Here is a 12,317-nt window from a genome sequence, read left to right as displayed (position 1 = left end):
TGCCGCCGCAGCAGCCACCAACAGCAGCACCACCGCCGCCGCGCCCCTGGCCCCTGGGCGGCTCGGCTCAGCCCTGCCCCGCGCCGCTGCCGCCCAGGTGCGCGGAGCCGGGCGCAGGTGCTTAAATAGCGGCGCTGGCTGAAGCACGGCAGCTGTCCGCGGGCCGGCCAGGTAAGGGGCGCTGGGAAGGAAGGAGGGAGCGAAAGAAGGAGCGAGCGAGCTGCCGGCTCTGCCCCGCACCTGCCGCGCCGCCATGTCGGGGTGCTGCTGCCGAGAGAGCGAGCGGGAGGGCGCGAAGATGGCGGGTGGTCCCCGCGCTGAGGGGAGGGAGGGCTGGGGACGGTGCCGCGGGGCAGAGCGGCGGCTCCGGAGGAGGGTGTCGGAGGAGGTCTCGTCCTCCTGCTGACCTCCGTGGGGCGGGTGTGCGGGGTGTTGTGTCACCCGACAGCCGCCGGCTGTGCTGCTGTTGTCGGTGTGGGTCTGGCTCCCTTCGGGTGAAGGGTGGAGGCGATGGCTGATCCTCTGCGCGTCGCTTTTGTAGGGCGGTGGTGTCCTGGAGTAACAGAGAGGCTCTTCTGCTGCTCCCTGGAGAGCCTGGGCCTGCCTGTCTCATGCAGGGACCTCTGGGCCTGCGGGAGGATGGGGAATTATCACATAGCCCTGTGCGAATTACGCTGCTCTCCGTGCTGGTGGCATGGGGTTGGTGAGGAGGCTTCTGCTGTGAGGACCAGCTCGCCCCGGGCAGGCTCGCTGCCACCTGGCTCTTGCTGCTACACGCACGAGCTGCGCTTTCAAGGCATCGTCCTGCCCCTCCGAGATCCTCTGTGGCTTGGAGGAGAGCCTGGCTGACAGGCTGGAGTACGAGGTGGGGTCTTTGGTGGGATGGTGCTTTTCCTGAACGGAGTAGAGCTTAATTGCTTTGTCCATGTGTTGGTTGTGTTTTAGTGCCCAAGGGCAGCATCAAGAAACTCAGACAGGAAGGCTCTGGACAGCTTGTGGAGTCTTAGGTCGTCTCGATGGTCACAAGCGTATCGCCTCAAAGATCTGTAAGTCTCCTTGCCTGTGCCTTTTGTCACTCAATGTCGATCAGATCTGTGGGACAGATCCTCCCAGAACTTTACATAAACTGCTCTGCCTTGTGTTATGCGTCTGAAGAAAGTCACCTCTGGTTTTAATTGTGTGCTTGGGCCTCACCTCTATTTATTTTCTACCTAGTCTCCCTACTGGTGAGAAAACAAGAGCTGCTTTACCCCAGCTCCTGTGTGCTGTGAGTGTTCTGTGTAAAAAAGAATCCTACCTACCAGGGATCCTTCAGAGTTGTTGCTGAATATGGGTTTTATCCTCACTGTCTGCGTGGCACCCAACCAGTCGTCTGCTGAACTGGTCTGCAAATGTCTGTTTGTGGCCATGCGCCCTTCTGGGATCCTTGCATCCAACCATGGCATCAGTGCAAGGACCCCTTTCCTACCAAAAAGGATCGGGGCCAGCTTCTATTCTAATCATTTTTTCCCTGTAGCGCACAGGGATCGTAGCTGGCAGCTTCTTAAAGGAGTGTAGTTGTCTGGCACAGGATAGAATCCCTGACACTTTCTCAGTTTGTGGTGAGAAGGATCCCTGCTGCACACGTGCCTGGAGACTGTCAGGATTATCCTGTTTTCTGTAACTTCCTACTGCAGGTGTTTTCCAGCACTCTTCCAGACGCTTAGTCCTATCCCACCTTCAACACTCAGAACTAACAACGCAGTGTTACCCTTCTTATATTGTGAGCTGGTATAATCATTTTGTCAACTCATATTGGTAGAGTTTCTGTCTGTGACATCCACTGAATGCTTGGAGATTGTTTTGTGCATCTTTTAAATTCTGAAAATCCTTCTTCTTGGATGTCAGATGTTATGTGAGATGAGAACAACGTTGGGCACTAATTACTCTGCGTATATATGAGAGCAAATTGGTTAGATTAGCATCTGCAAACTTGCTAGTGCTGGTAGTGTTATTGTTGCTTGATAGTAGGAAACTGAAAGTACTATCAGGCTAATTGGCATTTGCCCTTACCTACACAAGTGATTAAAAGTTGTGTTGGGGTGAGCGGGTGGTACATGGGGGGTGGAAAAATGTGGTAAACTCCAATTTACTTTAGGTTGACCAGCTGTGCTCACAGAAAGATAGTTCTGCTGACTGTCAAGAGTGCAGTTTGGGGGACATACTGTATGTAAATGGAGAAGTGAGTTATACAAGGAGTGAGAGGCAAAGGAAGAAGAAGGAGAGAGCCCTCTGGAGTTGTGACATGGAAGTTAAACTGAATAAAGTTGGGAGGTTTTCCCTCCAGTTAGTTTGTCCTATCAGGATTCATGGTTTTACTAGAAACCAGAAGGAAAAAACATAGAATGACAGTGGCGACTTTGCAGGAGGAGGTCAAAATTGGAATTAGGGGTGAAAACAGTTAAAAGGAAAATATCTGAAAGAGATGGCTTCTGAGTCCATTGGAAGTTGCTGTTGTGGACAACAGCTAAAAGGGTTAGATATTGTAGTTCTTAAATAATTGTATAAACTAGACCTGGTCATAGAATCATTAAGGTTGGGAAAGACTTACAAGATCATCTGGTCCAACCATCCCCCTACCCCAATATCACCCACTAAACCATGTCCCTGAGCACCAGGTCTGACCTTTCCTTGAACACCCCCAGGAACAGTGACTCCACCACCTCCCTGGGCAACCCATTCCAATGTCTGACTACTCTTTCTGAGAAGAAATGTCGCCTAATTTCCAACCTAAATCTCTCCTGGTGCAACTTGAGGCCATTCCCTCTTGTCCGAAGAGCGTGGTCCTTGTGCATGAAAAGATTTGGGTGCATTTGCAAGTGAAATAGCAGAAATGGGGCCTACTCTGGGAGACATAAAACAGAGAGACAAAAGTGTTTTAATTCTTCCAATGTTTTTTTTCTTTTAGTCCTCAGTTCCTGAATTCATGACTGCATGAGGATATCAAATTTCATATGGGTAAGGGAGAGTAAGCTTATAGCCCTGGTGTTTGCAGTAGAAATCTTAGAAAACTTGAACTCTGAAGGGTCAAACAGAAAGCAACATGTCCCCTTTTTAGAATCAAAATTTGTATTTTTAAATTCTTTGACTCATCCATAATGTGAAAGTTGTATCACAAGCGTTACATGCAAAAATTACGTTATTTCCTGTTCTGTATACCTGTCATAGGCCAGACTTACAAGAGGATAAAGCACTATATCATTCAAGTTAAGCTCATAACCAGACTTCCTTTACAAGCCATGTTTCCAGTTTCTCCTTCCTTCATACTTAACTGTCTCTACACTGTTGAATTTTATGCCAGCAGTTTCTGACCTGTTATTTCATGTCTGCTTTCAAGCTAGGGGTAAATAGGAAGTGAAGACCTCCCTGTGTCAATATGATACCTAATCTTGTGGAAGTATTTCAAACACATAGTCAATATAAGCCTTGCTTCTGTCTTAAAGTACTTCTTGAAACACAAGAAATATGGCTTAATCTTTCATTGGGTTTACTATTAAAATTTGGTGGTAGCACAAATGAAAATTAGTCTGCCCTTGGATTTTGCAGCATAAAATCTGTGGCTTTCATCTTCAAAGCCACAACAGGCTGTTCTGAATGTTCCTTCTTTTGTGGCCTGAGAGAATTAAGAAAATATGCACATGCTTCATTTCTAATGTGTGTTTTAACTTAATCTCATAACAACAAGATTAGTGGAAGAGAAACAGGCACTGTGTTGGAGCAAAGAGAACAAACCTCTAGATTTTTCTTTTTAAAGACTAAACACTTGATTATTTTTTTTCCACTTCACATTGTTTCCTTTTGTTCTAATTTTCTTGTACTTATTTCCATATTTTCTTCCCTAAAGGGAATTGCAAAGAAAGCATTCAGACTTTTCTCTAATTATAGTGTATTGCTGTTATAATGGTTAATGTGCCTCAACAGAAAAATATCTCAAGACAGTTGTGTCTAAAACTGGGCTTTGCGTGTTCTTGTATTTCAGAGGCCATTTACTCAGTTTAGTATCCTTGTAGGTCAATAACTCTGAACCAGCTCAAATCAATTATGAAAATGAGGAAAAATTCTAGTCATCAGGGAGTGTAGGTAGTTATTAGGGAAAAAAAAAAGGTAATTTAGGAAGGACCAGTGAAATTGAGGAAGGAGTGACCAACCTAATTATTTTCTCTGTTTGTAAACAGATCCTTCAAATTGACTCCAACTCATGCAGTATTAGAAGTATGCTTGGGTAAAGGTCTTCAGTTTGAAATCTATCAAGATTTCTTTATTCTTCTTTTCTTACCCTTACTGCCCTGCATAGCTGCTTTTTCCAAAGTGAAGTCATGAGTAACACTCCTATAATACTCAGTACTATCAAGGCATCAAAAGCAGTGTGGCCAGTAGGATGAGGGAGGTGAATTCTTCCCCTCTGCTCTCATGAGACCCCCACCTGGAGTCCTGCATTCACATCTGGGGCCCCCAGCACAGGGGGTGACACAGAAATATTAGAATGAGCCCAGAGGAAGGCTATGATGATCAAGGGGCTGGAGCACCTCTCCTATAAGGACAGACTGAGAGAGTTGGGGTTCTTCAGCCTGGAGAAGAGAAGGCTCCAGGGAGACCTTAGAGTGGCCTTTCAGTACCTAAAGGGGGCCTACAGGAAAGCTGGGAAGGGACTCTTTGTCAGGGAGTGTAGGGATATTACAAGGAGTAATGGCTTTAAACTAAAAGAGGTTAGATCTAGATTAGATATAAGGGGGAAATACTTTGAGAGTGGTGAGGCACTGGCACAGGCTGCCCAGAGAAGCTGTGGGTGCTCCATCCCTGGAGGTGTTCAAGGCCAGGCTGGATGGGGCTTTGGGCAACCTGGTCTGGTGGGAGGTGTCCCTGCCCATGGCAGGGGGTTGGATCTAGATGGTGTTTAAGGTCCCTTCCAACCCAAACCATTGTGATTCTATGATAAGGGAGCCCCCACTTGCAGTTTTTCAAACCATTCATAGTAAAGGGAAGTTATTCTCAGAATAGGGAAGAAATACTTAGCATAGCTTATGAATGAACTGACCGGAGTAATGGGCTTCATTGAGGCATGTCCCTTACTTACGCTGTTTGAGATAGCCAGTCAGGAGACTGTTTCCTGCAGTGGTCATCTTGCTGCTGTGGAACAGCCTGTTTCCTTGCCCTTCAGGTCTTGTGCTCACTGTGCCTTGTCACCAGCATGCTCTCTGCCTTCTCCCATGCTGCTAGAGGTGCTGTTTGATGTTCAGCAGATCTAGTAACTTTGTTTGTATATCTGTTCACCCCTTTCTTTAAGTGGGATTCTGCTCTTACAAGTCATTAAGTAAGTGACTCAATAGATTGCCTTATATTGCAGACAGATAATTAGATAATTATGTATTTGAGTGACTAGTGGGTTTTATGGTTATGTTTTGTTTTCATCCCAGTGGGGCATTGCAGTTACTGGGGAGTGACATGGAGCTTGTTGTGGCTGACACATGTTCAACAGTTTGCTTCCAGAAATCACAGAATACGTTGTTTTTCTTGTGGAATAGCTGTTGAGGCATATGTAAGGAGGAGTCAGTCTAACTTAACTTGTAGCTTCCAGTTGTCTCAGTTTGTAGCAGGGCACTAGAAACTGGTAGAGGAGATGCTGAAGGTTAACTGAAACAGCGAATTAAACCAGTTACCTGCTTCCATTTTTGACAAACTGCTCCAGTCTGATGTCCCTTGTGATATTTCCAAGTCACAGACAAAGCCTGTCCTGGAAGACTACTGGTGCAGGGAAGAGAGCAGTGTTGAAACACTGCAGTATGGGCAGGATTAAGTACCTCCTGCTCTCCGAAGGAGACCATTTTCTCATGATGCCTCTGAACTTGCTATTTTCCAGTCTGAAATTCCCCTTGGTTTCAGGTTAGCTCTTGATAGATGGTAGCTGCTTGGACAGAGATCTCAGTGGTTGCAGCTATCAATCTGATCCCTATGTCAGAGCGGTACAAACTTCCCTGTTAGTAATGACATAAGTAAATTTTTTTCTAGAGCTCACTGGATGGCACTCTGTCCTAATTTTTAGTCAGGCTTTCCCTGCTCTGGTATGTCAACAGATCAGCAGATTTGTTGTCTGTATGCACAAAACTGTTACTGGCCTCAGCACTAACTTCTGTATTCTGGTTACTTCTGAATCTGAACTCCCACAGGCTGATAGGTCCAGAAGCCTTCTGGGAGCCACCTTTGTTATTTCTTTTTAAAGCTTTCTTGGAGTATAGACAAAGGATTCAGAAACAAGGAAAGCTGAAAGGAAGTGTGGGAGCGATACACGTACCAGCTCTGGTTATGGAATCAGTGAAACTTGAAGTACAATCTTTAACATGGCTTTTTTTCACTTTCAGAATGGAACCAAAAATCCTCTGTGTACTTGCTCTTGTGGTTATGTAGGACAGGAAGGTGACTTACGGAGAGAAACTGCAAAGTCTCTAGTGGCTGTGGAAAAAGAAACAAGATGTACATGCTTTAAAAGGTATGTATTAGAAGATTTACTCAGTTAAAAAAAAAAAAAGGCCAGTAGTCATCTAAACTCAATTTCATTAAGGTTGTTTCTTTCAACACTTGCCACTTCCTACCATATGCTACAGAAGTTTCTCCTGGCTTTGTGTTCAGGGGGAAGTTAACCACACCTTGTTTCAAGTATTCATTCTTTGATATCAATGTCCCCTTAATCATAAGACTGTATTTCTAAAGAAACAGTTCATTAGTTGTACATCCACAATTGTGGGGTGTTACAGTTGTTTTCAGTGTAACTCTAAAGTAAGTTTTGACCTGTTGTGTGTATTCAATGGCAACAAACTTTATTAGGCCCTTTATTCCATGACAGCATTACTGCAAAACAGAAAATATACTAAAAGCATGCAATTCAAATAGGTTGAGTAGCAAATGTAGCAGTAAACATTATGTATCTAGTCCTGCTATTTTTTCTTCTTTTGATTTGTGTATTTTCATGTTTACAGATCAACTGTAGTTTTCTGTCACTGAATGCCAACAGGAAAAAAAAAATCTGCTTGAGGAGATTCTGTTGTAATGTATCCAGTGGCTGTTCCTGCACCAGGAGGTGAAGGAAATAATGGACAACATGAGAAACTTACTTTTTTCTTTTTTCTTTTTGGAGCAGTCTTTCTCTGTGCTGGATTTCTGCTCTCAGTCTTTATTCTACAATCATGCCCATATGAAACCTTTAGTGACTGTAATGGGGTTCTTAAGGCTTCTGGGCCTGTGCTGGCTGTAACTGGCTTAGTTTTTCTTTTATTGGCAAGATCAAGGGCCAGGCTGTATATAAGACAAAGACAATTGCAAAATGAGCAAGTATACAGCCTTGTTTTCTGTCGAGGGAGCTGTCAGTTTGCCCAGTTTCTCATCTTTGGATTCCTATTTTTGACGAGTGGAATGCTAATTAGTATCCTGGGCATTTGGGTTCCTGGCTGCAGCCCTGGTTGGCACACTGTACAGCTCAACCAGACTAGCAGTTCTGATGTGAATCTCCAGGGTTGTGGATTCCTGTCGCTTCAAATCGTGGGGCCTTTGATTGTGTTTACTGGGTTGTGTTTCTTTGTGATAGCTCATGTTAAAAAACAAAACTTCAATCTCAGCCAAGAATCTTTTGAAAATGAAGAACATCCTCAGAGCCCTGAATCTTTACAAGTTACAGTAGGTGGGTAAATGTGTGAACTTCTAATTTGAGCTCGTTTTCTTTCCACTAATGGTTTACTTATTTATGACTATTACTTGTTTGGGCTATAGGCATGTTGTTTCTGTTATGTCCAAACAGACAAAGTGGAGTCTTAGAGTTTAAGTCGGTATGTCTTTTGTTTTCTGTACAATCACTTCAGTTACCTTTTTCACAAGGAGAAAACCTCTTTTGGCATTAAAAGCAGCACCTGATTGTCTATGCAAAAGAAACCACATAGGCTGGCACAAATGAATCTAATCTCATTTCCTTTCCCAAAGAGTGTAGCTGAGAGTGTAAATCACAGGTCTAATGACTTCTGTGACTATATTTGAGACTCATTTTAGCCTGAAGATCTGAACCCCCTAAGCAGGAGAGTGATTCATAAGTCTTGTATTGTATTTCCCTGAATAATGGCCAGATCTTGCAATTAATCTCTGACTGATGAAAGGTGCTTCTGTTAATAGCAGAATATACTGTGTTTAATTAGTTTATTAGGAGGAAATGCTGTCCTGAGTATCACCCTGCTTTTAAAACCCCATGAATACATTGTATACATAGGTTATTCTGATAACTCTGTAGTTCTCAGGAAGGATTAATGGATTAATCATAGTATTGCTCAACTGTAGTCTGACAGGACTTGAGGTCCATTATGCACAACTTATTTTATTAAAAAAAATCCTCAAATATGAAATTGGTAGATATGCTACACAGTACATTTAATACTGACTTACTTATCTGTAGCTTTGTGGTACTTGTGTTAATAGTGTGCCTGAGTAACTTTGGTAGGGAAACTGTCAAGGCACTCAAAATCCACATGAAGTAGTAATCAGAACCATTCATGACTTGAATGCTTTTGTTATAGCAGTGAAATAGATATGGGCAGATTCATAAAACTTCTGTTTTAGATACATGAGAAAAAACTGAATGCTTGTCTACCCTTAAATTGAGTCAATGATAACTGTGGGCTTTGTACTTCCAGTTTCTGAAGATAGCCAACAGTAAAGACGTTTATCTCATAGCTAGAAAACCACCCAGTGGAATTTTCTAAATGAATTCTTCCATCTATGAATATGCTATGTCTTCAGTTGGAAACAGTATTATCCCAAAATGTATCTCCAATGTATTTCTGCAGCTCAGAATGTAACAATCTATATGTAGTGTCACTGCACTCTACATTAAAAGGTAGACAAGTAAAAATACTGTAATTTCAAAGACAGGAAATGTTCTAGGATACATTTAGAGGGGAAAAAAAAAAGGATGCTTATTTTTTCAGAGACAGTAATTTGGTATTTTTTCCCTAGGTGATGCAATAATGGTATTCCCACCACCTCCACCACCTTATTTTTCTGACCCTATGTCACCGACTGTGACACACTGTCTTACGTCAAGTGGCTTGCCTGCAAGTGAAAATCCTCCACCATACCACTCTATCTTCAACAATGGGTAAGACTGTTTTCTTGTCTGTTTTTGGAAATGACATTTCTCAAGGTGTTCAACACGTTCTTAAATAACTGTAAATTAACTCTCTCTGCTAGGCACTATAAAGTTTTCTACTCTGTTGCTTAACTTATTTCAGATACCTTATTTACTGGCACAGAAATATCCTACTGTAAAAGAGGAATTGGGAGTCACACTACCAAGTATATTCCATAAGGGTTAATTTTTTTAAGTTTATTAATGAAACGAACTTGTGACAAAATCTTAAATCAGTGGCCTTATTTAGCTATTGCTAGATCAGATTTCTTCCATAAACAGTCCAAGAGAAGGTGACCCTGCCAGACATTAGGAAGCCTCTGTAGAACCAGTGTGATGAACACTTCATGACTCCCGTCCAGAGGTCCCATGACCTTGGGAGTGCCACTTGCATGTGTACTGTGCTCCCTGTGACTCTTAGTTCACTGACTTGTGGAAAGGCCCTTGCTGGTCTGCCCTGTTCCTGCTGTGACAGCGTGGTGAGACAGAAGGATACCTTGATACCGTGGAAGAAGAGCAGGAGACTACAGGGAGCTTTAAAGCGAGGCTGCAATGCCAACTTCATAACAAGGTGTTGTACCTTCCCCATGTAGCTACTCCTCTATGCCCTGAGTAGAGCGTGATTTGCTAGATGCTGCCACCACCAGGCTTAGGTAGCAAGAATAGTTGGCTGATTGAAGAGTCTCCTGCATTATACACGTTTTCAGGGACATCTCCCCCTGTGGCTTAGAAGCAGTGGGTTGCTATCAAGGGTGAAAGAGGTTACTGTAAGGCCACATACCAGGAGCCTCGACTAGGTCTGGCCAAAAGCTAGATACCATATACCCAACTTATTCTCAGGCCCTTAATGATCCAGGACTGAGGAGGTTTTACCCTTTGGAGGGGCCAATGAGTTTGGTTTTAATCTGTGGGTCAGTAGCTTGAGTGAGGCTTGTTCAATGGGATGACTCTAGTCTACAAGACTATGCCCAATATGAAGCACCATCACTGCAAGAGTCCCTGTCTGCCTAGCTCTGTCCACATGGTTGTAGTTGTTGAGTGATTGCTCTACCAGCTTTCCACTGTACTCCAGATTTCTCTGCTCACATGATGTGGTGAGTTCCATGACCAGCTGTATTAGCTGTGTGTCTGATATCAATTCTACATCAAAATTCTTCTATCTTCCCCTGAAGCAAGCAAGCACAAACCCTTTTCATGTCCAAAGACCTAAGTGCCACAGAGGAGGAGGAGGCTTGTGTTAGAATGGTGCTTACTTCTTCCTGCTTATCACACTGTGAAATTGTGTCAGTGGCTTCTTTCTCCTCTAAACATCCATATTCAATGGACAAGAGGGAATGGCCTCAAGTTGCACCAGGGGAGGTTTAGGTTGGAAATTCTGAGACATTTCTTCTCAGAAAGAGCAGTCAGGCATTGGAACGGGTTGCCCAGGGAGGTGGTGGAGTCACCGTCCCTGGGTTGTGTAAGGAAAGGTTGGATGTGGTTTAGTGGATGATATTGGTGATAGCGGGACAGTTGTACAAGATGATCTTGGATGTCTTTCTCAACCTTGATGATTCTATGAATGCTGTTACTGGAGATGAGGTGACTATGCTCAGTGTTCCCGCACCACATGCGGAATTGGTGGGGATACGGATGTACACACAAGTACAAGTTGGCTCTGGGAGTAAGGCGTAAAGAATGAGGAGTTCTTCCCTTTTCTTGGGAAGCAGCTGAAGCAATATGCTGAGGGCCACCTCCAGGGTGAGATGAGCAGCGTACTAGAACAGTGTGGGTGCAACCAATTGGCATCTAGCTGTGACGGTTAGAGGAAAGCAGTGACTACTTGACTGCTCTCCTTGACTTTCACAGAACTTAGTAGTCTGGTGTACAGTTGCTTCTGTTTCTCTGGCTCTGAGCAGGAGTGCTACTCCTTATGTCTTAACAGGTTGCTGGAAGACTTATAAAAATTCAAGTTTCCTTTCATTTAAGGTCTCAAACTGCTAGAGATTGCTATTTTAGTGATGCAACTCTAAGTCTAGTAACAGTCTTTCATAAAAGAAGAGGAGAATAGACTGATAGACTGCAGAAAGGAAGATACATTAGGAGCAAAGGATCAAAAGATTTAGTAAGATTGCCCTGCCAAAACCAGCTAATACCCGTAAGCCAGGCTGTGATGTGAATTAGAAAGGAGCTTGTTTGCCCTTCCATCTGAAGTAATAGAATTTTTGAGTCATAATGTAGCAGCACATTGAGTGAAATCCTAATGCCTATATAAGTTCTTTGCTTCAGGGGTTTTTAGGGAGTGTGCATACATGTATGTTCATGTAAGTCAAGAGTAATTTCACTTTTCACTTGGTATAGAGAAATGAGCTATATTAATATGCTGTTTTGTTTTACAGAGCACAGTTTGCAGATGATGATAGAACAGTTGCTGCTAGAGACTATGAAGCTATATGTACAATTTCTGGATGCAGTTCACCTTCAGATATCTTACCAATGCTGTCTCTCTCCTCTGAATCACCTCCAGAATATGAAGAAAATGTATTAGTAACAAGTAATGAATATTCTCTATCATCTTCATCTGTTTCCTTAGCCACATCGTACACCAGCTCATAGAGGACTGTCAGCTAGATTTCATTTTTAGATGAAATTGTACACTCAGATTTGTGACTTTTGACTCAGATTTATGACTTTATGACTATTTACATTTTCTAATAAAAGCAGTAATAGTGGCTCGGTCTGATCTTTTCATTAACAAGAACAAATGATGAGTTTCTGTTCCAAGAAATGCAAGATAATGCTGGTCTTCTGAATGAATATTATGAAGTGATTTAGTTTACTGCAAGAATAGAATGATAAATGTTCATCTTGTTATGCTACAGCTTCGGTTTCTATATTTAGTTCTTTCTATAATGGAGGCAGTAAGTAGAGACAAACTTCTTTTAATTACATCTGTTTGGAGCGTCAAAGAAGAAATCATTGAGAAATACTTTTATTTCTATTTTTGTGTAACTTTTGCGGAAAATACTTCCTTGCAGTCACTAACTTTGTTTTCTGAGAGCATCGCCCATAGGAGTCTTTAAGATGGGGAGCTAATACATTATAGAGAACTTAAGTGGTTACTTTTTCATCTGCCTAG

The 12,317-nt window shown here is 43.0% G+C and overlaps 1 protein-coding gene across 2 annotated transcripts; it reads left to right on the top strand.

Moving 5' to 3' along the window:
* Nucleotides 1-11,910, top strand: TMEM171 (transmembrane protein 171). Of its 2 annotated transcripts, XM_080572605.1 has the most exons (7): nt 1-171; nt 946-1,046; nt 2,948-2,997; nt 6,396-6,523; nt 7,011-7,708; nt 9,028-9,169; nt 11,578-11,910. In XM_080572605.1, exons 5-7 carry the CDS (start codon nt 7,081-7,083, stop codon nt 11,792-11,794), a joined length of 987 nt encoding a protein of 328 aa, XP_080428731.1. In that variant the 5' UTR covers nt 1-171; nt 946-1,046; nt 2,948-2,997; nt 6,396-6,523; nt 7,011-7,080; the 3' UTR covers nt 11,795-11,910. The 2 variants fall into 2 exon arrangements, with proteins under 2 accessions (XP_080428731.1, XP_080428730.1); XM_080572604.1 differs by lacking the exon at nt 2,948-2,997 and having other exon boundaries at nt 19-171.
* Nucleotides 11,911-12,317: the final 407 nt, after the last annotated feature.

This window comes from Anser brachyrhynchus (assembly GCF_964034855.1).
Source record: "Anser brachyrhynchus genome assembly, chromosome: Z".
NCBI classification, from domain to species: domain Eukaryota; kingdom Metazoa; phylum Chordata; class Aves; order Anseriformes; family Anatidae; genus Anser; species Anser brachyrhynchus.
This window is presented reverse-complemented; position numbering and strand designations above follow the sequence as displayed.